Source organism: Seriola aureovittata, chromosome 18 (genome assembly GCF_021018895.1).
Source record: "Seriola aureovittata isolate HTS-2021-v1 ecotype China chromosome 18, ASM2101889v1, whole genome shotgun sequence".
Taxonomy (NCBI): domain Eukaryota; kingdom Metazoa; phylum Chordata; class Actinopteri; order Carangiformes; family Carangidae; genus Seriola; species Seriola aureovittata.
This window is the reverse complement of record NC_079381.1, coordinates 20001782-20027781: the sequence shown is the minus strand read 5'-3', so window position 1 is coordinate 20027781 and position 26000 is coordinate 20001782. Positions and strand designations below refer to the sequence as shown.

General features: G+C 42.5%; 1 protein-coding gene across 9 annotated transcripts in view; it reads right to left on the bottom strand.

Moving 5' to 3' along the window:
- Window positions 1-1021: 1021 nt before the first annotated feature.
- mast4 (microtubule associated serine/threonine kinase family member 4) overlaps window positions 1022-26000 on the bottom strand; it is a 93560-nt gene continuing 68581 nt past the window's right edge. For 4 of the 9 annotated variants that reach the window (XM_056402990.1, XM_056402997.1, XM_056402996.1 and 1 more), the window contains 25 exons: window positions 25926-25995; window positions 25702-25722; window positions 25131-25209; window positions 22532-22686; window positions 22346-22421; window positions 22045-22254; window positions 21346-21447; window positions 20708-20840; window positions 19347-19408; window positions 19133-19224; window positions 18666-18874; window positions 18441-18579; window positions 17277-17409; window positions 17008-17173; window positions 14963-15064; window positions 14168-14290; window positions 13801-13910; window positions 12999-13120; window positions 11975-12189; window positions 10868-11068; window positions 10177-10403; window positions 9191-9313; window positions 8572-8708; window positions 7570-7754; window positions 1022-7448 (listed from right to left, as the gene is read on the bottom strand). In XM_056402990.1, coding sequence (XP_056258965.1) covers window positions 3691-7448; window positions 7570-7754; window positions 8572-8708; window positions 9191-9313; window positions 10177-10403; window positions 10868-11068; window positions 11975-12189; window positions 12999-13120; window positions 13801-13910; window positions 14168-14290; window positions 14963-15064; window positions 17008-17173; window positions 17277-17409; window positions 18441-18579; window positions 18666-18874; window positions 19133-19224; window positions 19347-19408; window positions 20708-20840; window positions 21346-21447; window positions 22045-22254; window positions 22346-22421; window positions 22532-22686; window positions 25131-25209; window positions 25702-25722; window positions 25926-25995 — 6950 coding nt within the window. In that variant the 3' untranslated portion in view covers window positions 1022-3690. The remainder of the gene's footprint in view (window positions 7449-7569; window positions 7755-8571; window positions 8709-9190; window positions 9314-10176; window positions 10404-10867; window positions 11069-11974; window positions 12190-12998; window positions 13121-13800; window positions 13911-14167; window positions 14291-14962; window positions 15065-17007; window positions 17174-17276; window positions 17410-18440; window positions 18580-18665; window positions 18875-19132; window positions 19225-19346; window positions 19409-20707; window positions 20841-21345; window positions 21448-22044; window positions 22255-22345; window positions 22422-22531; window positions 22687-25130; window positions 25210-25701; window positions 25723-25925; window positions 25996-26000) is intronic. The other 5 variants (XM_056402992.1, XM_056402999.1, XM_056402995.1 and 2 more) reach the window with 4 other exon arrangements.

Sequence of the window (26000 nt, the reverse complement as noted above, 5' to 3'; positions counted from 1 at the left end):
CGATCTTTCTTTCAATGCTCTTGGCTGCTGCAACACCCCCTCTCCCAACGGTCCACTCCATTCCCAACCCCTAAGAGGATTTTTTCCTATTCATTCCCCCGTTTAATATTTTTGCTTAGTAATCAGTCTGTGCGGACACGGCTCCATCTGTACCGTTAACACTGTAATCGTGGGACTTAAAAGGGCTAAATGTGCCAAATGTGTATTTCTCTAAGATGTAGGTTTTTTTTTTTTTTCAGCAGAAAGCGCCTGTCATGAATTCATAAATGTAGAATACAAATTATTCCCAGGGATAATAACATGAGGATATAGAAATACAAGAGGAATGAAGATTTATTTGACTGTGTGAAGTTAGTTACTACTAATCTGTATAAAAGAGGCTGTTTAAATATGCAGCTTTATCAGTTCACCCTAATCTCGAGAGGATTTGTGTACACTGTGTTGCACCACATTAGTCCTCTTTATCTCTGCTGAATGATCGTTGCATAACTGAGGAACCTACTTGAACGGTATCCGCCCTAGAACAGAAATGGAAACATACTGCCCCCTGTTGCGGATGACCTGCTGTGCTCTGACTAACAGACTCAGCAGCAGGCAATTGGAATTAATTAATTTGAAGTGCATCAGTTGAACACTATTTCTATTTTTCATACAATTAGAACCAAATTACAAAATTATTTCCTTATTTTTAAATTATTTGGAGATAAATAAAAGTGTTACCAGTCTCTGTGGTATACAATTCAATTTGACAAAAAAAATTGTCAGTCTTAAAACAACTATAATTCACTCATTCTATTGTAACAGCATGTATTTCAGTGGCTGTATTTCTGTATCAATGCCTTGTAAATACAAGCACTTGTATTTCTGCAACTAGCAGTGGGAGTAAGTCTGGAATTTTTCAGCCCTTACACACAGAGACTTTAAGGATAAATGTCTTCATACTCTGAATATGTTGAATAATAAGTGAAAAATAAGCAGGTTTTTTTTGACATGCCAGGATAAACCAATGAAAAATAAAAAGTAATTTATAATTCCATTTTATTTTCAGTATTACGCAACATTAGAAGTATAAATATCTGTTTTAATATACAACATCTATGACATCCATAGAGCTTTCCTTGGGCAAAATACAAAACTCAAAACACTTTTATTGCACATATTCTAAAAGACAAACCATTGTAAGCAAGTTCATCTAATACTAACTTTGCACAGAGGAGAAAAAAGAAACAAAAAGAAAAGACAAGCAGACAAAGAAGAACCTGACGTATGAAAAGACATTGATTACTGCACAAACAAATGTTCTTATTAAACATCCTGGTGGCAAGGGAGCAAAGTCTCACACTACTAGAAACGACATTATCTGTGACACAGAACATAGATTTGGCAAATCAACAATATACAAAATATACATCCATGATGCTTTGTAAACAAGCATTGAATGTGCTTTGAGGATTTAAATGTCAATTGTTGTTTGTGTGTGTTTGTGTGTGTGTGTGTGGGGTTGGAAAAAAAAAACAAAACATTTAATTGTTCAAATAAAATTCAGTGATTTGTTTCAATTTGCAGTCAGGACAATTCAGAAATCATTTTCAGTTCAAATTTCCCTCCTTTCCTCACCCTCTGAACTGAACAGTGGCAAACATTAAGGTGCGTTTATTCTCTCACAATACATTAGCAATACATTTACAACACATCTAATGCAAGTAAACATCAGATTCTTTTAACATTAAAATCTCTGCGGTCAATCTCGTGGTTCAGTGTCATTCTCAGAGACAATATGCCGTTTAGATAAGCTATATTCTGTGTCATGTCACATGAAGTATTTCCTGTTTGACTTGTCAACATAGAGTATATGTAGTAGACAAGATTATCGTTTTTATATAGCCAGCACGACAGAGCAAATACTGCATTACATACTTAGTGTCCTAGGCTACTTTCTGGGTGTCATTTAGGGTTTGTAATTTAAAAGGCATCTACAGTACAGAATCACATACGTGTGTGTGTGTGTGTGTGTGTGTGTGTGTGTGAATGCTGATATATGACAGCCTCTATGTATAGTACCAAGTATTTGCACATTAACATCAAATGCATGTCGTGGACATGAGCTACGCTTTGCAAATAATCAGGATTCCTTATTTAAAATCTTTTCCCCGGTGAAGCTCGAAGCCGCTGCTCATCATGACGAGTCCGAAACACGACCACATGACTTAACAACACTGACCGACACCCGACCTCGAAACTCTTTTTGAAACACTGACAGTGAAGCGCTCTGTGTACTTGAACGTATCTTACTCACTCTGCACAGACGTGGATACGGTCAGAGATGATGCCCAAAGCCTTAAAAAAAAAAAGAAAAAGAAAAAAGGAAAAAAAATCTACTGCAGAAATTACTGGCAAACATGTGCAGAACTGCTGGTTCATCTCGTTAATATTTCATATTTTACACAGTCATCATTCTTCAAGCTGCAGTCAGCCGGCGAATACATCATCAACAATAAAGACATTCATGGAAAACGCTGACAGCCCTCACAGTTTTGTTATGTAATGCTACATTTTTAGAAATAGCCCAGTCCCCCCCCCCACCCCCCCCCCACCCCGTGTGACTTTTCCTTTCTCTTCAAGTTAATTTTGGAACATGTGAAAACATGTTAAAGGTCACAAAAAAGGAGGATGAGTTGATGAGATACATCACAGTAGCTTACTTCAGACCACAGAGTTATCGAGCAGAACGTGATACTCTTAATATCGAGCATACAAACATGACACTGCAAAATCTATACATATAATACAAACGACAATCATGTAAGCCCCATGTATCCCAGTTTTACAGTGTTGTCATATTTACACTATATTGCATAAAAATCAAAAATATATGTACAGATGTCAGAGGAATGTGAATAAACACCACATCTTGCTCAGAACAGCAAGTTTTATTTCCCATGATTCTAAGGCCCCTAAACTAATTTATGATTTCTAGAACTGTCAGATGTTTGTGTGTGTGTGTGTGTTTGTTTTTTTTAAGTTTTAGGCGAAAAGCACAGGACGTAGTGGATTCCTTCTGCACGAAACCCAGTTTCCAAACAATCTGATTCTACTAAAACAGAAACATGCGATACATTTTGCTGAATTGCTGAGCAAAACTGTGTGTTTTTTCTACTGCATTAAAAGACTTCAACATCAGGTCCTTCCAATCTACAAGTAAGAGTGCAATTCAAAATCATTTATGGCACCGACTCTACAGTACGTCACGACCTTTGTAAGGCTCCTCCCTATTGCCCCTGACACACTGATTGCACAAAGCATTCTGCCATCGACACAAACAAAAACTCCAAACAATCATTCAGTTAAAAGTGAATCACTGAATTAAGAGAAACACCAGCGATCGTCAGCATGTGGCTGCCTACATTCAGACCTAGAAACATTTACATGTGTTGTCATATGTCATCTTATTAAACGCGCACACAACACACACACACGCACACACACACACACACACACACCTACCTCTCTATCAGCATGTAACAGCTTGCCCGGTCCTCAAACAAAAAAAAAACAAACAAACAAAAAAAAAACCCCAAAAAAAACAAAAAGAAGAAGAAGGCATGATGATGCTCGCACAACATTTCTAACATTTTATTACATCTGGATTCTGTGAAGTGATAATGTGAGCTGCTCTTCTCTCTTCCCTCCTTACTTTTTGTTACTGGAGCTGCGTGGTGACTCTTTCTGCTGCTTGCACCTGCCACCGTCTTTGTCTGAAGTGTCTTTCTGCGCAGCGGGTGTCGCTCTCGATGCGTCTCTTTTTGTGTTTTTCTGTACAGATGTGACGTCGTGAGCCGCTTCTTTCTTCTTCCTCTCAGCCTGCTCCTTCCGGCCGGAGGATGCCAGTTTGTCCGGGGTGGTGATCCTGGTCTCTGGGCCCTTGTGGCTGTCCTGTTTGGGGCCTTCCTTGGATACCTTGACGACAGTCTCCTGGGCTACGCAGGTGGAGACCCTGGCTGAGGCGGCTCCACCGCTTGGCGAGGGCGTTTCTTTTTTCACTGCAGGTTTTGGCAGCACTGGTGGAGGATCAGGCTGCGAGGAAACACCTGACGGAGGCAGAGGCTCCTTCCTGAGCTGCTGCAGCTGACGTGGAGGTGAGTTAATGTCTTTTGGTTTTGAGTCATGATGGTCTTTAACGACTGGGGCTTGGTTTTTGGGTGAGGGGTCTTTATGTTTGGCATCAAGACTTTGTTTAATAACTGGTGCTGGAGCTACAGAAGTCTTTGAAGCTGAAGGGACAGTTTTAGGAGAGAGAGATTTCGGCTTTGACTCAGTGTTTTCTTTCACTGTGTGAGCTGTGGTTGCTACAGAGCTTTTGGCCTGGGTCTCTCTTTGCTTCACGTCAGTAGGAGCGGAAGAATGTGTCAGCTGCGTCAATTCCTCCCGCTTGACGTCGCCTCCAGTGGATGGCAACGCCGCTTCTTTCCGTTTAGCCTCATGGGTCACTTGAATGTTTGAAGTTGAGAGCACAGATTCTTTAGACACTTCTCTCTGTTTTGAGTTTGGACTTCCCTTCACTACTGAGACAGGAGCAGCTGCGCTGTGAGGTTTCACTTCAGGAGCTTTTGCCTCCTTCTCTGTCTTCATGGCGCTGTGCGGCACAGGTTGTGGGTCTGGCTTTGACTTACTTTTGGGACTCAGAACATTTTCATTTGCAGCCGTTGAAGCTGAACCTTTCTGCTTCACAGTGTTTTCTTTCACATTGATGACAGTTTCTTCTTTTTTAGAGGTGCAGTGATCTGAGTCTGATGATTTGTGCTGTGCTTTTTCAGCTGGATAAGTTTTTGATAGCTGCTCTGAATCTTTCACGTTGCCGTTACTCTTTGTCTTTGGTGATATGGTATCTTCCTTCTTCTGCACTGATATGCTACTGCACTCTATTTTACCTACAGACACAGTGTTATCCCTTTTGTTTAAGCTCAGTGTGACTCCTGTGACACTTTGTAACGAGGTGCCCATGTTGACTGTAGAAACGTCTTTCTTCAGCTCCACCTTTGGAGCTGTGGGACACGTGTTGATTTCCCTCTTAGAGCCTGAGCTGCCTGCATCACCGACCACTTTCACAGCTGACCTGTTAGACTGTACACTGTCCTTACTAACAGATCTGTCAGAGCAGTCCCGACCGTCTGATTTTGAACTGTAGGATTTATTGTTGTGTGCAGAACCAGATGCTGATTTTGCGATAGAAACCTGCGGCTCTGTATTTGAAGAGCAGATGTTCGGCGGTGGCTGTTTTGAAAGCACACTCTCTGGAGCGCGTACAGATGCGGAGTTGTTCTGTACATTCAACTTACACACAGAGGTCATTTTTGAGCTCTGCGCAGTCGCTGGTTTCTCCTGGCAGCTCTGACGCTGACCTGTATCCACACCGGAGTTTATACTCTGCTTCAGTGACACGGGTAATGCATCATTGGCAGCCGCAGCCGGAGTCTCCACACGTGGAGGTGCGGGCGAACTTTTTATGTCCACCTCCAGCTTTGGTGGAGTCAAAGAGACGACTGTTTTGGGGCCGGCAGTGGTTTGTGATGTAGTGTGTGGTGTGACTTCCTGCTGCTCCACCTCATCCTCCTGATCTTCGTTGCTGACTTCCCGTATGGAGGGTGTTTTTCCACAGGAGAAGTGGGAGCTGTGACGAGGGCCTCTGTGTTCATGAGCCAGAGATGAAGGGCCCTTCAAACCAGTCCTGCTCTCTTGTTTAATAGTGAAGGATGGGGCCTCCACTTTGGTGATGGGGGGCTTTAATGAGTCACTAAGTCTATCCTGTGTTTTCTCATCACTTGTACTGACTTTCACTTCTGCACTTGTGTTATTTACTACGATACTATTTAGAGAGGAAACTGCTTCAGGGCTCGGGGAACAAGTCAGGGGGCTCTTCAGCTTGTCTGCAGTTTTCAGCTGGGGGATGGTTATCTGCCTCTCTGTGGGGCTCTGAAGCCACATTGGAGGATTCACGGAAACAGAGTCGCTTGTGTTCTCCATCATCTTGGATAAACAAGTTTCTGTTTTGGAGACTCTGGGCCCTGAGAGCAGGCCGATATCCAGGGTTCCCTCCAGAGGTTTGAGAGAGGACACATGACGTCCTTCCAGTTTGTATTCAGATGATGTCTTTCGAAGGGGAGACTCTGCGGAGGAGATGAGCTGCAGTTTTTCCACAGCGCTCTCTCCTCTCCCGGAGAAAAGCTTGGGCGCCAGACCCTCAGGGCTGGAGTGAACACTTCCCAGACCTGCCTTCATGTGGTCATGAGGCATGGCCGTGTCCAGCTGGAGGCTCTTAGACCTGGTGGAGCCAAAGTGGAGGCTCTCGTGGATGCCAGACGAGAGCCGACACATGCAATCTTCTCGCTCTTCGAATGACAACCTCTTCCTGGTGAACTCAATGTTAGGAGCTTTGAAGTCCAATCTGTCTGGCTTCATGTTGTCTTTCCCCTGCCTGGTGTGCTGCCACTCTGGGTGAATGGAGCAGAGAGCTCGGAGACCTCCTTCGTTTTCACCGCCGCCACCAGACGGTTCGCTGATTCCCTCAGAGACTCGTGTGGTGAGTTTCTTATACAGAACATCTTTCAGGGTGGTGCTGGCAGCTTTGGCCTCCAGAGGGCCACACTCTGGGCTGCTCTGGGATTTGTTTTGGCCTCGCACCAGAAAACTTTCCTCCCTGTCGTCACCACACATGGGGGATGAGTCAGATTCCCGCAGGGCATCTTGCTTCTGCAGAGACTCCCTCCTCTCTGACCAGTCCTGTCTCTTCACGACCATCTTGGATTTCAGTTTTTCCTTGTCGAGCTCCTCGACAGACTCCTGCCGGCCCATCTTGCGGCTGATGGGCCTCTTTAAACAGCCCTGCTCAACAGGCCGCACACGGGTGATTGCCAGCGGCTCGCAGGCTGCCTCTTCCACGCTCTGCAGGACGGTGTAATCCCGCTCCCCGGGCCTCAGCTCCTCATCCTGCACCTCTTCCTGGGTCACTTCCAAGCTGTGCTTTCTGGGACACAGGTGCTTCTTATCTCCTGTGTAAGAGGGGGACAGCTTCTCCTCAGACTGGACTCGTTTCAGGAGGGGTGATCGAGGCGGCTCAGCACTTTTGGGGCGTACAATATGGCGTACAATTGTGGGCGGGGAATGTATCTTGGCTGGGAAGGCTTGGGTTGTCTTGGAAATGGCAACAGAGTGTCCACTCAGAAGGGGAGAGGGTGAGCGCTGAGGAGATGTTGGCTGGGGGGTGGGTGAAGGTGTGCGAGCCAGAGGGGAGAGGGGAATGCTGCCAGCAGACTTGCGGCGCCCCTGACGAAGCCTTTGGCCCGGCAGCTTGGGGCCGAGGCCGTGGAGCGTGCTGGGTCGGATGTGGCCTGAACCTGCGGGGGAGTTTGGAGCGCTGGAGCTGGGGGAGCTGCTCTGGGAGGAGTTGCCACCTGGAAGTTAAAAGGATAGAAACAGAGGATATTAGTAATTATGCACAACATATAAAACGAAAAATAAACAGTGAAACGTATGAATGATAGTCAGGTGAACCAGAATAAGTTAGACATCCACCTGACTGTGTGAAATCTGGTGCGGGGCGGAAGGCGGCGGTAGGGGAACGAGGGGAGAGGCTGTGGGTGGGGGAGCCGGGGAGACTCTCACCAGATGACAGAGAGTGGTTGAGGGAGGAGAAGCTGCGGCTGGTGTGCAGGAGAGGAGAGGGCTGCATGGCAAAACGTCTGAAGAGGGAGCGTCGCCTGGACCAAGAAAAGCGACAGAGAAAAAAGAAATCACTTCATCACAGAAAAATAAAACCAGATGAAAGAAAACACCAAAGAGCCGGAGCGTAAGAAAAAGAGTAGAACAGCATAAATAAAATAAAAACATCATATAAAGAATCTAACGGTGAACAAGTGAAGAGAGGCAATAAAATATATAAAAACAATGATTAGGGATAGAACTATAAAATAAAGCATGTATCAATCATTAGCTAAGACATAGAAATAGATAGAAGAGATTTGAAATAAACACTGCTTATTATCATTTTTTATATAAATTCTTATACTAGTTACTAGCAGTTACTAGCAGTAACTAGCAGTAACTAGTATAGTATGCACTTCTATTATTCAAAACTGGAAAATCAGGGTTTAAATGTAAATTCTGTGTCACATGAAAGGTCTTGAGTGCAGGTTGTTTGCATTTCTATATTATGTATGTTGCACATTTCCAGGTTCTCCTGTAACTTTCTTGGAAGTGGAACAACCTGTTGATCCTGTGGACTGATCACTCACACATCCAAACATTCCTTCAGTGTTGTCCGTCTGCCCCCTAGAGGCAGGAAACATAGTAACATCCAAACACTGGGAATCACTCACTCGCCTCTCTCAAACAAACCTCTTCTTTTGTGTATTTCCTGCAGTGAAGCAGAGCGCACGGAGGAAAGCAGGACCTATTGTTACCTACTGTCCTCAATAACGTTCAAGACCACATCAACACCCTGTGGGTACGTTTTGAAACCACACATCTGCTGTGTGGAAAATAAAATCCTGACAGGTGTCTGTGGAGGATTTGTACCTCTCTGGCGTCTTCTCCTTCTTGGGCTTTTTGGCACATCTGACCATCTTGCTCCTGTAGCTGTTCCTCCTGGCTGGACCGGTTTTTATTGAAGTGTTCTCAAAGGGGGTCGTGGAGATGGCCACTTTGCTCCCGCTCTGAAAAGGACAAGGGGACATTTTAAATCCAAGGTGATATTTGTGGCAGCAACACTGTGGTTTATATGTGTTGTTCATTTTAGAGAGCTGTCATTTAATTTGATTTGAGTTATTAAATTATACAGTAGTCTACATAGGGAGTACTGCATGTTCAGCTCAGCTCCATCAAATCACATCACAGCTAGACTCACCCCCCCCCCCCCCCAGGGGAAACTGTTCAATCACTCAGGCTTGTAGCATTTGAAATATAGAAACCTCCACTCAGCAGGTTTAGCACATAAACTTCAGTAGCTGTTCAGTATTGTGACAGCGTACGAGCACCACGTCCTTAACTTAATAGGTTGGGCAAATTATTCACCTGATCCGCACTAAATTCTAAATTGCATTTCCCAGGCACCACGAAGAATGTCATTATTCACCTGAGGTGTCGTATTTAAAAGTGAGTAGCTGCAGGTTCAAGATAAACACACATTCTCATTTACCTTGATCAGGAGCTCCACCACCTCAGTGTGGACAAGACCGTGGACCGGTTCTCCGTTGACATGAGTGATGAGGTCTCCAGCTTTGAGTCCTGCTTTATGCGCAGGTCCACTGTCTTCTACATTCTGATTCACAGAAACAACAGACATTTATTATTGTTTTCACATCTGTAGTTCTGTTCATTCGGTCCAGAACATGGGAAAAAAAAAAAGAAAAAAGTTATGAATTGCTGCTTTTTAGTTCTGGTCCAAGACGAGGAAACATCAGTGCTGCATAAATGAAATTCTCTCACAGCAGTTTATCGACTGTTACATATTTATTTAAGGAAACAACAGATTAAGAGGATTAGAGGCATTTTGTGCTGTAATATTACAGAGCTGGTTACTGCATTGTTGCTATAAATGCAACTAAATATTATTTTAATCATCTATTAATCTGAAAGCTATTTTCTCAATTTTCCAATGAATCCTCAAATTTATGAAAAGTAAAAAAATAGTAAAAACACACAGTGATGCACAGTGATGAAAATATTCAATTTGAGAACCTTGATTGAGAGAATGTTTAGAATCTGTGATTGAAAATTGACAAACGATTATCAAAATGTCGATCTACTTTTAGTTTAATTGAATAATTATCGCAGCGCTACTTGAACCCTGCACTTCTGGATGATGTGCGGACGTCATCAGGTCATACATTACTGAGTTCAAACTTAAAGACACATATATATACTATCACAAAGTTCCTGTGGTTGGTCTTTGTTTTCACACACAAACTGCACCAGAGTTTAATGAGAGGCAGATCAAGACCCCTACGATTCTAGTGTCACTTTGGTTCTTCAGTCTGCACCAAAACACCTTCACACTATGAACCAAACTAAACTCCCCATAAGTCGTTTGAACAGCCTCAAGCGTGTCAGGGATGAAAGCACCTTTACAGTTTACTGATCTGACGCCAGAATGTCTCCCAGCAGGATGAAGGGGGTCCTTACCCAGACCATGTGATAGACAGTGTAGATGTCACTGTCACAAGCGTACACCCGGATCGCCCTCAGCGTGAAGCCGAACTTCTTCCCGGAGCTGTGGATGACGACAGGCTGCCGCGGGTTGGCGTTACAGAGGGAGGAGTCCCGACTCGGAGAGGAGTCTCGGGAGGAAGGGTCTGAGGAGAGGGAGTAAGGAGATAGAGGGCTGGCCAGCGGAGACACCCCGAAGATATCTGGAAAAATAAGAGATGACCTGAGCAGGTTTCTTTCATTCAATCAATCAGACTTAGACCGCCCCTGCAGTGAGTAGTGAGCTGATGCTATAAAGCTCATGAGTCTGGTTCATTCTGCTCCTGCTGTGGGTGAAACTAATGGGATTTTCTGTCTCCCAGCAGTGAAGACCTCTTGCTCCTGCCCTGCCTGTGTGCTTGCTTTCCTTGTCAGCAGCTTGTACTCGGCTACTCGCTCGCAGCCGCTCTATAAAATGGGACTCACAGCAGGTGTCACTTTGGGCCAATTTTGCACACATCTATAGTGTGCTTTCATCACTTTCACATTATTTGTTAAAGTCTGTTGCTCCTATTGTGATTCCTGACACGTTATTGCTCTGACATACTTCAACAAACCGCCTGCGATCATATTTTTCAGCCAACGTACGCACATCTTTCTGCATGTCGCTGTGTGTTCTTCGACTTACCCCCAGGGATCATGAGGGAAAGGGCACTAGTTGACACGGACTTTGGGACTTTTGCCACGGCTCCGGCCTTCTCTGCAGCGCTCTCAGGCCGCAGTGAGGTGGTCTGAGCACCCTGGTCCGCGGAGGTTTGACTGGTACTGTCGGGACTCTCCACCCCTTCACCTCTGGGTGTCAACTGGTCCAGATGTTCTGAGAAACTTCCTAATTATTACAAATGACGCATATTGAGTAAAGCACACAACTGTACTGAACAAAGCAGCAACTAGGCAGTGATGGATTATACAAACAGTTTTTCCGTTACTAAAGCAACAGTTCGACATTTTGGAGAGAGAAGATCGATACCTCTCTCATATCTGAACGATAAATACGAAGCTACAGCCAGAAGCCTGTTAGCTTAGCTTAGCACAAAGGCTGGAAATCTAGCCTGTGAAGCTAGCCTGCTCTAACAAAACGGGGGGTTTTATGCTGGACTATTTTCTTGGCTGGGAGCAGCAACAGAAGTCTCTGCTTGTTGGCAACCTCATGGTGACGACAAAACAGGCAGTCACTCCTACAAGCCAAGAAATAATCCAGCACATATCCCCCATAAACCCCTGCTAATATTTTGTTTTTGTATGTATCACACAAATGAGATAAAACATGCTAATTAACAAGCTTTAGATGGGATGCTAGGTAGAGCCAGGCTAGCTGTTAACCCCTGTTAGCAGTCTTTATGCTAAGCTAAGATAATCAGCTATTGGCTGTAGCTTCTGACTGACAATGCAACCAAATATTTTTCAAACAAAACCTTCAAAATATTCCACTGAACAAAAAGCTTGACTGAAAAATAGTCAAAATACAACAAAGCAAAACCTGAAGTTTATTGATATAAACGTTGCCATCTGTACTAGTCCCAGAATAAGTTAAAAACAGGCAAACACATGCAGTCATCTTCAAAAAAATAATCATTGTCTTAATAAGCTGTGCGGTGTTTTGTTGCTATGGTTGTTTGGCTGTTTCATTCTCCCAGGCATCTTACAACTTATTGATCTGTCATTTAAAAACCAAGCACATGTATTACAAACCACAGAGGTATGCTGTGTATTTCTAGACACTGTCATTTCGTACCGGAGAGCGTGGCTCCGCTGTGGGTGCTGCCCGGGGTGGTGGCGTCAGGCTCGTCCTGCGGGAGCTCCCCGATGGAGAAGGAGGCCTTGCTGGGGTCGCCGAGGCCTGAGGTCTCGTCTCCTTCGCTCTCAGCTGAGATGGCAAACTTTGGCAGCAAGCTGGGGCGGGGGCCCTGATTCATACTGTCCGTGTCTGTCGAGTGGGACAACGAGGGCCTGGATGAAAAAGACAGAAGGTTCTCATGAGATGAACAAAATGAATAAAAATGATCTTGCTTTTGGCTTGTGTCCCTTGACAAAATAAAGTCCAGTCAGGACCTCTGGTTCTGTTACAGAAGTTTATGAGTTAAGAGACATTTCCCCTACAAATCTGTCACATAGTTTTATTAAAATAAGAGTTTGAAGCCGCAAGAGGTCAGATGATCTATTATTTCACAAAAAAGCTAATGAAAACAGGACTTTGTTTTTTCTTCTTTCCTCATTAATCACGTCACAACATCTCAGTTTTATCTGGTGACCCTCAGGAGGGGCCCGACCCCTAGGGGGCCCCACAATATGAAGCAGTTAAAATTAGCTCCAACTCGCCCATTTACAAAAGTCAAATGCTGCATCAGTATTAACAGTCAAATTATATCACGTATAATAGTATGCTATTATTCCACAGAACGAATACTTTTACTCTAAGTATACTCTGCTAATATCACCTCTGTACTTTAACTGAAGTAGAACTTTGAATACAGGTCTGTCTTGTAATGGAGTATTTTTACATTAATGTATTGATTTAAAGTGATAGTTGGGGTTATTTGAGGGGGTTGTGTGAGGCTAAAATTGTAACAATCCAAATCACTAGTAGAGTTACTTCCCAAAAACAATTTAATTTCTGTTGCTATTTCTGTCTGTCGTTAAATTTGTCCATTTGTCTTGTGTTTAATGTGATATCTGAGTCCAGTCATTATGCGTTCAGCTGCATATTTAATATCTACTGCACACTGGATCGTGTCAGTGAAAGATGGAGGCGAGCATACATTTCTGCAAAGTCTGGCGTCCAGCTGAGAGAGTCCACAGTCAGTGGGCTCTCACTCTTCTTCTCCTCCGTCTCTCCTTTCTCCTCCAGGTGCCCACGAGACAAATCCAGGCTGCTGTACACCTGAAAAACACCGAAACAATCATTCGCTTTAGTGCACGTGTTAAATGCAGCATCGTGCTTGGAAACACATCGTCAGGTTCAGAATAAATTCATATGCACTTATATATGTAGTTATTCTGTATAGATGCTAAAATAGTAATTGTGAGCTTGTATTTATACAGCAGGGTTTTTAACATTTGCAGCTGGGGGTGGGGGGGTGGGGGGGCAGACACACGGCGCTGCCTGTGTTAATGCAGACTTCATCGTGTCTTCGGAGTTAAGGTGCAGCTGAGGAGAAGGTTCAGCAGCGCTCGACACTTCCTCTGAGACGCCCCGCTGCTTTTTGAGACACGCTGTAATGCTTTGTTTTGATGTGAGAGGGGAGCATACTGCAATGCAGCACAACAATGACTCCCAGTTTGTATGACTGTATTGTATACCGTGTTCCACTTCACCAGGAAAAAAAAAAAAAAAAAATCTGATTTGCAAGTGGAAAATATATGCAAAGCCGAAATCTATGTTTAATAGTGTAGGGGTAAAGGGGGAGCGGGCGGACACAAATTTCCATTTGAAATACCTAAAGCTCGTGCTTTCTTTCCCACGAGAAAAGTGTCAGGACAGATGAGGGCATCAACTCATTCACATCGCCAACATCTTTATGTTGGCAACCAGAAAAGTCAGAGGGGAGATTAAGGACACACCTTCGAGAACCTGTGAGAACAAGAGGAGAACTGCCGCAGCTCCACGTTGAAGTCTTCATCATTTGTATCCTCTTCCTCCGTCTCCAGGTGATGGTATCTCTCAGAGCGAGCTGGGGATGATGGGAAGTTTTTTTTTATTTTTTTAATTGCATTCATTTATTGCAGGTTATTTTAAGTCCCACAAGGTGACTTAAGCAGAGGAAAATGGATCATAACTACCATGAACCTCAGGCTTTTTTGCTCCATTTTCACTCCGTTTATTGACAAGCTTTTAGTCACTACATGACATAAATTGTTATTTCAGAATATGTTGGGTAATCGTTACCCCTCTTGATGTTTTTTGTTTTTATTGTGTTGGGTAACTCACTGTCGAAATAGCTGGTGTCATCCTCAGACTCGAGCTGAGGAATAAACTCAGCCTTCTGCCTCAGCAGCCCGTTCCAATCCAGGTTGTGGAAAAACTGATGCTGCTTTACTTCAGCGGCTCCACCTGCAGATGGTGTAAATACAAATTATGAATCATGAGTTTGAATTTAATCTTTAGGACAAATGTGTAAAAAGTGCTTGTGAAGGAAACGCATACACGAAACACTCGGGCACTGACATTGAACCTTGTGTCAGTTAGACGCAGGAGGTGAAGAAATGCTTACGCTATGTTTTCCTTTTCCCTAGTGGCTGCAGGCCAAACCTGCATATCATGACCATAAATTATGCAGTACAATTTCCTGCCTGTGACCTTTCGTGGAATAGCGGGAGCCTTTGTGAGTGGCAGCACAGCGAGCCGAGATCTAGATGAACAAGGAGGTCCAGCTGTCCTCAGAGTGAACTGGCCACATGCATCCGATTCTGATTAAAAGCTTTTGTCCCAGGTCACGGCCACATTTCCAGTCTGCAGAGCTGCACGCTCCTACTGCCTGATCATGCATGGAACTAGATTCATGTACTGGCAAGGTAATAATTGCAATTGATCAAAGGGAAGCGGTGACTAGGCCACAGGATAAACTGCTCTGCTGTTGGATGACCTCAATTTCTTCCCCGGTGACTTGGAATAATGAGCGGTGCTGAGGTGGCACTAATGGTCACATGAGAATTTATGGCGGTCTGTCGAGTCCTGGCCGAGTTACTGGCTGTGCCACATTTTCTTTGCTCTTCGTGTTTGTACCTGCGCCCATTCGTTCCAGAGGGTTCTGTCTGAGCAGCAAGGTGATGAGCTCCTGAGCGTCAGGAGGCGGGGCGTCCTCTCCCTCGGGCCAGTTGATCTCGTCTGGAAACACACAACAACGCACGCAACCGGTTGCTGTTACATTTGCACATATCAACGAGGAGAAGAAATTAAAGTACAATAACCAAGAAAGGTTAATGTAAGAAGTTGTTTTGAAGCTTTAAACTGCATGAACGGCAAACTAAAGAAATTCCACTGTCGGGTCAGACTGCAATTAGCTTTTTGTATGTGGTGGTCTGGACAGAAACTGTTAGCGTCACACTGTTACTGCAGGTGTATGGCTTTTTAATTTATATCGCTAATATTTGTTAAACTGTGAAGACTTAAAGAGTTTACTGACAACTTTCCTGTTTCCTATTTCCTTCTGATATGAAAACACAAAACCCATCTGACATATCTTATATCTTATGTATCATAATGAAGGAGCTTCTGCGCTTTAACTTGCAAGCAGGAACAGCAGGAATTTCAAAGAAGCTAATGAAAGTTTTTTTTTTTTTGCTAATGTTACTTGTGTGAGGGAGGCGGGAGGCTTCTGTGCTCTTAATCCATGCTGTCACGTCATGCAGTCTGAGTTATTACTGTCATTAGTTGACATTTCTCACTGGATTTCATTAAGACATATTAGCTCGCCAGATGTCTGTATCAAAATGTTTCGTGTAGTGAAAAACTTTTGGAAACGTGAGGGTGAGTGCAAATTCACCTTCACAGCTACACGTGCATCATTGTTTGATAAGTGACTATAAAAACATTTTGATTATCATTACAAGCATAAATGTGTGTAAGAAATTACAAAAAATGAGAATCGGGATTAAATTTTACATTTTGGCCTCTTCTGAAAACAACTTTTACCTAATTGTGACGGCCGACATCTGCTACTCTCCTCTGAAGTGCTCTTTTCTAAACAGCTTCTCCAGCAAAGTCAGACAAATCAAGGCTAGTACTAAGATGTAAGCACAATGTTGAATGAGACAATTTACATGCGTTCTAGCTTTTAGTGAAAAGCCTCACGGATAAGCAATGAAAAGGGGAGCCTGTCTGTGCCATGCTGATTGTCTGCTCTGTGCACCGTTTGTCCCCCCCATTTTAATCAAATTTGGGAGGGGAGCTATGAATATGCATGTGCGGCCTGAGGCCACGGTGGCACACATTCAGTGCGCTCAGGCCCTTTTAATTAACAGTCACTCTCAGAGGCTTGGTACAGTTTGATTGAGAGCATACCAAATCAGTCACGGCATGCCATTCATTTCCATGGCGCAGACATGGAGGCTCTTATCCAACAACACCACGGAACGCAAATCATCTGAGCCGCACCGCTGACAAGATAAAAGCTCTTGTTTTCAAGATTGAGATTTTCCCTGCACTGCTGTCACCATGAGACTACAAGAGAATGAAGTAACATCATCATAATATTAAAACTTCACTTGTGGTCTAAAGCCAAGCTAAATCCACTTACTGCCATCTGTTTTTCTAGTGGCCCACAGGGAAATCTCAGTCTTCAATAAATTGAGAAATATGCACACTAACTAATTCCATGTGGTCACTGCAAATGTTTAATTCATATCTCTGTGAGGTTTGGGAATTTCTCCCAAATGTGCTCGACAGAATCTACATGGCAGATGCTGAGAAACACCTCTAGCAGCAGAAAATAAGTCTGGTAAAAGTCTGTATTCCATAAACTGATATAAATAAATAAATAACGAGAGTTTATTTTCATCTTTAAAGACAAACATCAGAGAAGATGAGGAATTGGGGAGTTAATGAGTTTTGCAAATGACACAGTCGCAAAAAAACAATAGATTCCTCAGTGAAATTTGATGTAATTAAAATATTACATGTGATGGCTGGGGAAAATAAAAAGATGAATTTACTGGCTTAAATTGTCAAGGACATCTGTGGGCAAACTGAACCAAGGATCTATCAGTGTCGGTTGGAGCGGCAGATATCATAAACATCATCACAGAAAAGACAGTGAAGGAGACACTGACCGCTGATGACCTGTCCGAACAGCTCCTCTGGTGTGTCTCCAAAAAAAGGCACGCAGCCCACGAGGAACTCATAGAGGATGATCCCCATTGCCCACCAGTCCACCGGCCTCCCGTAACCTTGTCTCAGGATCACCTCTGGAGCGATATACTCAGGGGTTCCACAAACCTACACAGAAAAAAATAAATAAATAAAAAATTCAGATTTTATTCTAAACATGATGAGGTTTTAAATAGTCAGACTTCATTCTCTACAGTTGAGTAAGATTTACCTGCTTGTCAGAGAATTCTCGGGCATCTTTCTCTATGTGTCCCTCATACAGGTTAGTGGTCATGTTCATCAGCCCAACTTTGGACAACCCAAAGTCTGTGAGCTTAATGTGCCCCATCGATGTAACCAGCAAACTGCCAGGAAGAGAAGGAAAACGATGAACTCAGACGTCACGTGACAACCAGCAAATCATGGCGGCCGTGTTTATTTTGTGCATTAGAGGTCTGCGCATAAACGTAAACTCCACCGACAGAGCAACTTTGTGAGATCAGCAGTAAATATGTCTACAGCTAACATCAGCATCCTGACATGCTGCTGGCAGGTGTAATGTTTGTCATGTGCATGGTCTTTGTTTACCGTGTTAGCATGCTAACGATTGCTAATTAAACACACAGCACAGCTGAGGCTGATGGGAATGTAATGAAACAGAGCACTGGACAAAATACACATTTTGACCTGATGATGGCGCTCAATGAAAGATTATGGGTTTATCAAAATCATTAGAATTTTTCCTGAGGATGATTTGTACCAAATTTCACGGCAACTCATCCCTGTCACTGTCGAGGTATTTCACTCAAAACCTCATCATGGCCCAGGGGGAAAAGACCAAACCAACCAATATGATTTGGATTCAGCCTCTGAGACACATTAACGCCTGTACAAAATTTGATGGTAATCGATTGAATGGTTGTTGAGCTGTGAACCAAGCTGACACTGCCATCCCCAGAGCCAAACCACCAGATTAAATCCCGGGCCCAGTGCCATCGTTGCTTTAAAAGTAAAGAATTTAGGTGTCATCACACATCAGCTCTGTGTGTCAAGGTCAAACAGACAACTGATTTATTTTTTGTTTCAGTCCACAGACATGATGTAGACAGCTCTACACACATGACTTTGTAGGACTGTGTTTGTGACCAAAGCTTCAGGATAAGAAGCAGTGCTGCAAGGAGTGACTTGAATTTCAAGCTTGATGTTGCAGCTTCCTCCTTGAACTGATAGCTGTACATTAGATATCATGTGTATTAATTGTATCTCAAATTCTTTCCTTGTTTAATTGTTAAAAATTAAATGGCAAAGGTGAAGTCAAATTCTAAACGCATGCAGCCATGTTGCAAAAGAATAAGGACATAAACATTTGTATTGTCGTGGCCGTGTGAGGTCTCACTTGTCTGGTTTGAGGTCCCTGTGGACAATGCCATAGTTGTGGAGATACTCCAGAGCCAGCACTGTCTCTGCAAAGTACATCCTGGCCATATCCACAGGCAGAGGACCCATGTTCTTCAGTAGGGTGGCACAGTCTCCCCCTGTAAAGATCAATGGAGTGAAGTTACAGATGTGCTTGAGATTAGAGAGAGTAAACAGCTTTCAAAAAACCCGGCCCGACCCTGACCTTCGACATATTCCATAACCATGCACAGGTGCCGCCGGGTCTCAAAGGAGCAGTACATGGACACCACAAAAGGGTTCTCAGCAAAGGTGAGGATGTCTCTCTCCACAAAGGCCTGTTGTATCTGGTTCCTCAAAATCAGGTTCTGCTTGTTGATCTTTTTCATGGCGAACCGCTGCTTAGTTTCCTTGTGCCGAACCAGATAAACAGCTCTGCATAATAAAAGGTTTAAGTCAGGAGGGGGAAGAATTGATTAGAACAAAGTCCACTTTTAAGAATGAGTTGTAAAATGTAGCACATCATCATCAAATCTCTTTTATTAACTATTGTAATTAACATCTGGTGGAAATAGGGAGGGAAATAAAAACAGAATCCCTTCAAAATTGTTGGTCTTTTTTCTTTGTTGTTGCAATAACAAGCCATCTGCTATCACAGATTAGATAATCTTGTTTAGAATAAGATGTCCTTACCCGTAGGCTCCATTGCTGATGAGTTTTGTCATCTCAAAGTCCAGCTCACAGGGTTTTCGCCGGCACCGCAGGGCTGTGCTCAGGCTCTGAGACTGAGGGCAAGAGGAGAGACAAACACTAAAACAAATCAAAAAGATAAAAATCTGTATTTCACTGCTACGCCTGCAGTAAAGATGGAGTAGATCAATGCAATAATCAGTTTCTGTGCGCTTACAGAGTCGTCTGTCTCTGGGGTTTCTGCAATCCCGCTGTCACAGCCGGTCAGCTGAGCAATTTCTACAGAGGAAACCGAAAAAATATATTTTATAAAAAGCAAACATTCAGTTTATCAATCAAACTTTATTTATATAACACCTATTGCACAGGTTAGGTGAGTGAGAAGCTGACAATAAGATACAGTACATACTGTATATAAACTGGAAAACAAGTGGAGACTAATGCGCATGAAAAATAAAAAATAATGAAAATGTAATAAAAAAAAAAAAACAATAGATTAAAAAACATAAAAAAACAAAAAAACAAATAAAATATCTTAAAAACACAAATACAAAACACTAAATGATTAAATAAAATAGATGAGGGAATAAAACACTGTCATTGAATAATTTTAGAGATAAAAAAGAAATAGTTGGCTTCATGTGAAGCCTACGAGCCTGTTCTGCAGTGAAGTTTTGGAGACAAAGGAAACGTAAACGCTGAGAAATCGGAACGTATTAACAAAACAAAAAACTGCAGCCTTTAGCCTTTATTCACCTATTAAGTCTGAGGTGCTGACTCCAAGATAATCTGAATTGAGAATAAATGAGGCGGAAATCAGATGCAGCAACACAAACACATGTCCAACACTCATTTTGAAAATCACCACTCCAGAACAAGTGCTCATTATAAACCACCTTGCATCTTTTATGGTTTTTTGGTTTGTGTGTGTTTGTGTGCAACGATGCCAAAGTCCATGTGTGTAATTTCACGGGGGGTGGGGGGGTGGGTGGGGGGGTGTCTCGTCTCTTGAGAGCCTGTAAACACATTTCCACTGCTATTTAACATCTGTCCTTCCTCGTAGGTTTGCTTCAGGCACAAGAGGCACCGGGCAAAACGAAACACAGGAGACACTCAGGGGAGATGAATGGAGAGATCGGGCTGATGAGCCAGCCTGTGTGGATCTGTATAAGGTCTGTGGGGAGGCCATTCCTTTCTAATTAGTCATAATGAATGTTGTTGGTTACTGAATCTGGAGAGACAGAGGGTCATTAAAAAGACAGTCTGTTCAGTATAGGACATTAGTCAAGAGTGTCTTTTTGTCTTTCAGTTCCCTCCACAGCGCTGCTCTTTCATTCCTTCACAGCCTCACCACAACAGTTCCCATGTATTCAATTTGTTGTCATGTTAGTGTCGATGCAGGAACTGTAATGCTTTACATTAAATTGGAATATCGTGATCAATTATCAGCGTTAATAGTGGAATAACAGAAGTTTTCCCAATATTTAATAATTACCAAATGCTATTTGTCAGTGCCTTGGAGAGTGCTAACAGCTCAGTTTGTTTTTTATTATGACTGATGATGAGTCCTTCCTGTACCTTCCAGAGGATCTCGTGTGAGTCCCAGCTGGCTGATGATGTAACGAGGGATGTCCGTTTTGATGCCCTGGCCCTCTTTAGCGTGTCCTTCGGCGGCCTCCAGAAGGTGATAAAACTCCTCCGGGTCAAACTCCTGAAGACACAGCAGCACACTTTAGTTAATGCTGATGTGAACATAGTTTAAGATGACAATGTTTTAACAATGTTTTTAAATTTCTGGAGGTTTCAGACATACTCATGCATGCTTTTTATACGTCTCAGTGGGACAGTGGACACTGACATTCACTCTCGTTTACCTCTGTTTTTGGTCTCTACCAACTCCAGAGGGAAACATTTGGTGTGAACCAGAGCAGGAAAGTAGTGGGCGAGCTGAACCTCACTATAAAGCTCTTTAAAGCTGAGGAGAGCTGCAGAATCAGGGGATAATTCCCTGCGGGTTCATCACTATGAGTGACCTCTTTCACATTTCACACTGTCATTTGATACGTTGCTATTGTTGAAACATCTTTATTTAACCACAAACTCTCTTGAGAATCATGACCTGGCCAAAATGTAAAGCCAAAAGTAATGAAACTGACTGAAAGTAAATGAAAGGGTTAAACACGTTTTAGGTTGCAGTTTGGTGATGTGACACGTACCAGACATTCGAGCAGTCGAGCAGGTCGGGCGATGACGATGAGGATCTTCTTCACCAGCTCTCTGATGAAGTTTACCTCCTCGCTTTCTGATCTCTCCGTGGACTACACACGACCAACCAGAGAAGATACGGGATGTCAGCAGTTCACATGTTATCAAGGATTGGTCAAAGTTAAGTATAGACAAGAGGCAGCACAAAGATTTTGTCTAATTACCTGGATGAAAAAATAACCTCACCCACTACACAAGAAAAAAGTGAAAGTGAAAGTTTTTAAGGTTTCCTTGCTCATATTTTCTTGCTCAAGCCAATAATAATAAATCACATGTTAAAATTCTGCTTGTGTTCTACAAAAAAAAAAGCAAGGATGTGTTATTTCTCGTTATCTGAATTAGGAAATACAGCTGCAATTTAAGTGAAAACGACTTTCTCTCATTTTTACTTGAAAATTATTTGAATAATTCTATTATCAGATTTTTTGGAGGATTCTTGAAATACCTTCAGACAGGCAGTCAAGTGTTGTTAAATGGATTTGTGAAAGATCACTGAGTGTATATATTTTTCAGGAAACCAGATACTGGGTATTGTGACTCAAACGTAAAAGTGATACATGATGTGCAATTTCTCCGCAGAGAAAAACTGAGGCATGCGAGGTGTCTTCCAAAAGCCTCTCCTCCATGACGATAATTGAAGACGTGCTCACCTCCTGAACAAGCCTCTCCAGCTTGTCAGTGAGCTCGCAGAAGTAGCTGGAGGTGATGAGTCCTAGCCGGCTCTTCTCCAGACAGTCACGGGCCAGTTCAATTATCTGGTGGTGGGCAAAGCCGAGCACACCATCTGCCAAAGGGAGGACGGTCTCCGGAGAGTTACTGCGGATGATCTCCTGAATCCTTTCCTCCATCTGAGCTGTGGCCTGCAGTAAGAAAGCGAGGTACAAGTTTGGTAAAAGCGTAAGATAATTAATGACCAGACACGGCGAGGGAAAACTTATTGTGAGGCTTTACCTTCGGAAATCGCTCCTTGTAGACGTGATTCATCATAATAATCTCATGGTCGTAACATGATGGAGATCTTCCAGGGCTGAAAAACAAGTGACAATAAAATCAGAGTCTGAGCAGCACCAGTGTTAATGCATTACCACATGGATCACATGACATAATGCTAATTTTTTTTTAGGGGTAAGCTAATACCTGAGACTGCGGGAGCGGGGTCGCATGGCCGTCGCTCTGCGGCACTCGTCCCCGGAGATACTCTCAGTGCAGAAGTGCTTGGAGAGGAAGTGCAGTTCATCAGGCGTAGGCTGGAAGGGCAGCTGGTGCAGCTTCTCCTGTGATGAACAGGATGACTGGAAATGAAACAAATATATATTCAACATGAAAAGAAAAAAAAAAAAAGAGATGGCAATTTTTTTTTTTTTGTATGTGGGTTAAAAAAAAACATAAAAAAAACACACAAACACATGCTAACAGAAAGTCCTGTATGCGTTTCCCTACAGTATCTGCCAAATCTAAAGGAAATTAGTTTAGCATTTTGGGGGAAATACATGTTGTAATTTTCTTGCCAAAAGTTTGATGAGAAGATTGATACCACTCTCATGTCTGTGAATGAAATATGAAGCTGCAGCCCAGAGACGGGTATGTTAGCTTAGCATATAGTCTGGAAGTGGTGGGGAAACAGCTAGCGAAAAAGGTGTTCAGCTGTTTTTGGACAGATTCAACAAGACATAATGTGTTAGTTTGAAATTGCTGATAAGGAGATTGTCAAACTTATGCCGTATGTCTTTATGCTAAGCTAGGCAAGGCTAAGTTTATCAGCTGCTGGCTGGAGCTTTATCTTTAGCGTACGATGTTAGAGTGTTATCAATTGGCAAGAAAGTGAACAAGCATATTTCTCAAATTATAACATTATTCCTCTAAAGCCTCTTAAATAACCATGTGTTATAAGGATTCATGGTAACACATGAAACTGTGACACAATTTGACACAAATTACCATATACCAAAAAACCATTAGTGCGTTTGCTATGACTCATGACTAATATTTTATTGGAGAAACAGGAACATGCTTCCTTCGATATGACAGTGTGAATGGCAGGAAATGTACAAGATGCCCAGACATCACACAAAACAAAAACACAACATCAATACGGGTAATTTCCAATCTGCATCAGGCTTCCTGTAAATGTGTGTTAAGTGTGTGCACATGTGTTGTATGCGCGGGCTCCGTCGGGTTCCTAAAAGTGATTATGCTGATATATTTGAATACAATTGTTTTCTTTCAGCGTCAGAGTTACAGAGAGAGAGAGAGAGAGGGAGCGATGCAGACAGAGGAAGTAGACACAATGAGAGAGAGGGCGAAACAGGGGCAATGTGTGAGTATGTGTTTGTTGGTGTGCCGACTTGTCAGCCATGTTTTCTCTGGAACAAATCTCTGGCTTCTCGTACAAAGTGTTTGTTCACAAAGTCTCTCCGCATGCAGCCTCAGAGGAGACTAGTCACTACAGTGAGCCAGTCACATGTGTGAAGTGTGAGAAACACTCAATTCCACTTTAAAATCATTTTAACTTCGCTTTCTCATTGGTCCCTCAGGGCGACTTAAATTTGAATTTGAGTTTAATCATGTTTTTATATTGAAATCACAATTTCAAATTTGCAATTTTCAAATCACAAGAGCTGGTTTTTCTTAATTTCAATTTACATAATTAACTGCAACAAGTTAAAGTTTGGCGACTGTTGATTCCACCACTTTGGTGTTGTCTCATTAATATGCTCACTGTTTGCACACCAGTGTCTGCACACAGAATTGAGTATGTGGCGTGTCTTTTTTCCTGCATAAACAGAGTCTAGGTGATCGCCTCACATCAGTCAAACAGTTGGTGAAAAGAGTCTCCCACATATCACATGATTATTTTAAACAGATAAAATGTAATTTTCTGCCGCTATGGGGTCTTTCAATCAAAAAACAAAAACAAAGTATGGAGTTTGGTGACGTAATTCAGTCGCGTGGGATCTTTCCCGTCATTGAAATTAGCTTCTCCAGTGTCAATTAGTGAGGTTTTTACTGGCAACCAAATTATCCACAGAGATCTCCTCTTCCCCAAAAACAAACAAAATCCGGTAAAAACAGTTTCATGCTAAAAAGACACAGGACGACACAGAGGGGCTGGGAGACGTTTGCCCAGCTCGTTCCTCTGTTAACTTAAAAATCCAGACGCCTGATGACTAAAATCCTTTATCCAGATAAAATACATATAAAGATCTAAAAAGTGTATCTTAAAAATGTGGCTTAAAACTGGATAAAAAGTCAATTTTGACATGCATGTGCGACGGCGATATGACGCCATTGACGGATGACCAAATGACAAGAAGCGTTATCTTGATTAAAATTACAGATTTCTCTAGTTTGAAAATTGATGGAAACATTTGGGACAACTCAATAAAATATATATCATAAGTCTAGTTGTTTTTTGTTTTAGTTATATAACCTTTACGCTTAAGACCTTAAACGCTGTGAAACAGCTCCTCGTGTCAGTCTTTTGAATCTTATAACATCTGTGTAATATCCAATTGTGGAAATGTGGAAACATAACTTTGTGGTCTACGTAGTATGAAACAAGATGTGGTTGAGTGGAACAGGTCTGAAGTTTAATTAATAGAAAATATCAGAAAAATATCAGAAAATCTCGGCTTTCCTGTTCACTACTCTGTTATGTTGATGTCTTCAGTTTAGTTTGAGGTGCTGTGTTTCTTGAGGCCAGTCGTGTCAGACTGGGTGAGTGCATGGTGCTTACAGAGACGGTGGAGCTGGGCGTGTTGGTTCCATATCCAGAGGAGGGAAGCGACGCCAACGACCAGCGGCGACCATCAGTCCTGTCACACAACAGCATAGACACACAGAGAACAGTCACTCTTCGAGGTCCAACTGAACCCATGAATGAACAATGGATTAAAAACATACATTTCTAGTTTTTTACGATACTAGTCGGGGAGAAGAATTTGTCTTTGCTAAGAGACAAATCTGCAAAATTAACTTCAGAAACATGAAATATGATAAATTTCCATGTTTGTCTTCAAAAAATGACATAACTTCTACAATCCTAATGATCACATGGTTCTTGATGACAGATGATGATAATGTTCAACATGAAGTTTTTTAGTTACACTACACAGAAAAATCTGAAGTTAGAGAAACAATAAAGCGACTAAATGTAGAAGTGAAACTAGATGAAAAAACGATGTAAAATAAAACTTCAGAGTCATGCTGAGACAAACTAATGAAGGGGGGTATGGACTCTGAAGTGTACGTCACAAATGTGGGGTGATGAAAATTTAAGGTCAAACATAAGCCTGACATGAAGTTACCTGTCTGCTCTGTGGCAATGACTGTGGATTATAATAAAAATACACAATTACATGATATTATGATGAGAAATGATTTAAAATAAATACGTTATTGATGCTGCTTTTGAAAACATAGATAGACTTAAGAAGCTCAATATTTAGACTTGTGCTATTTACATATTTACTGGCTGATCTGTGTGGCTGCAAATTGACATATATAGTAAATATCCATGTTTGTGTTTTACCTTCGTGCAAAGGAAAAATGAGCAGAGGCACTGGGAGAGAAATTTCTGGGACTGTCTTGTGGGCTTGTTCCTGCA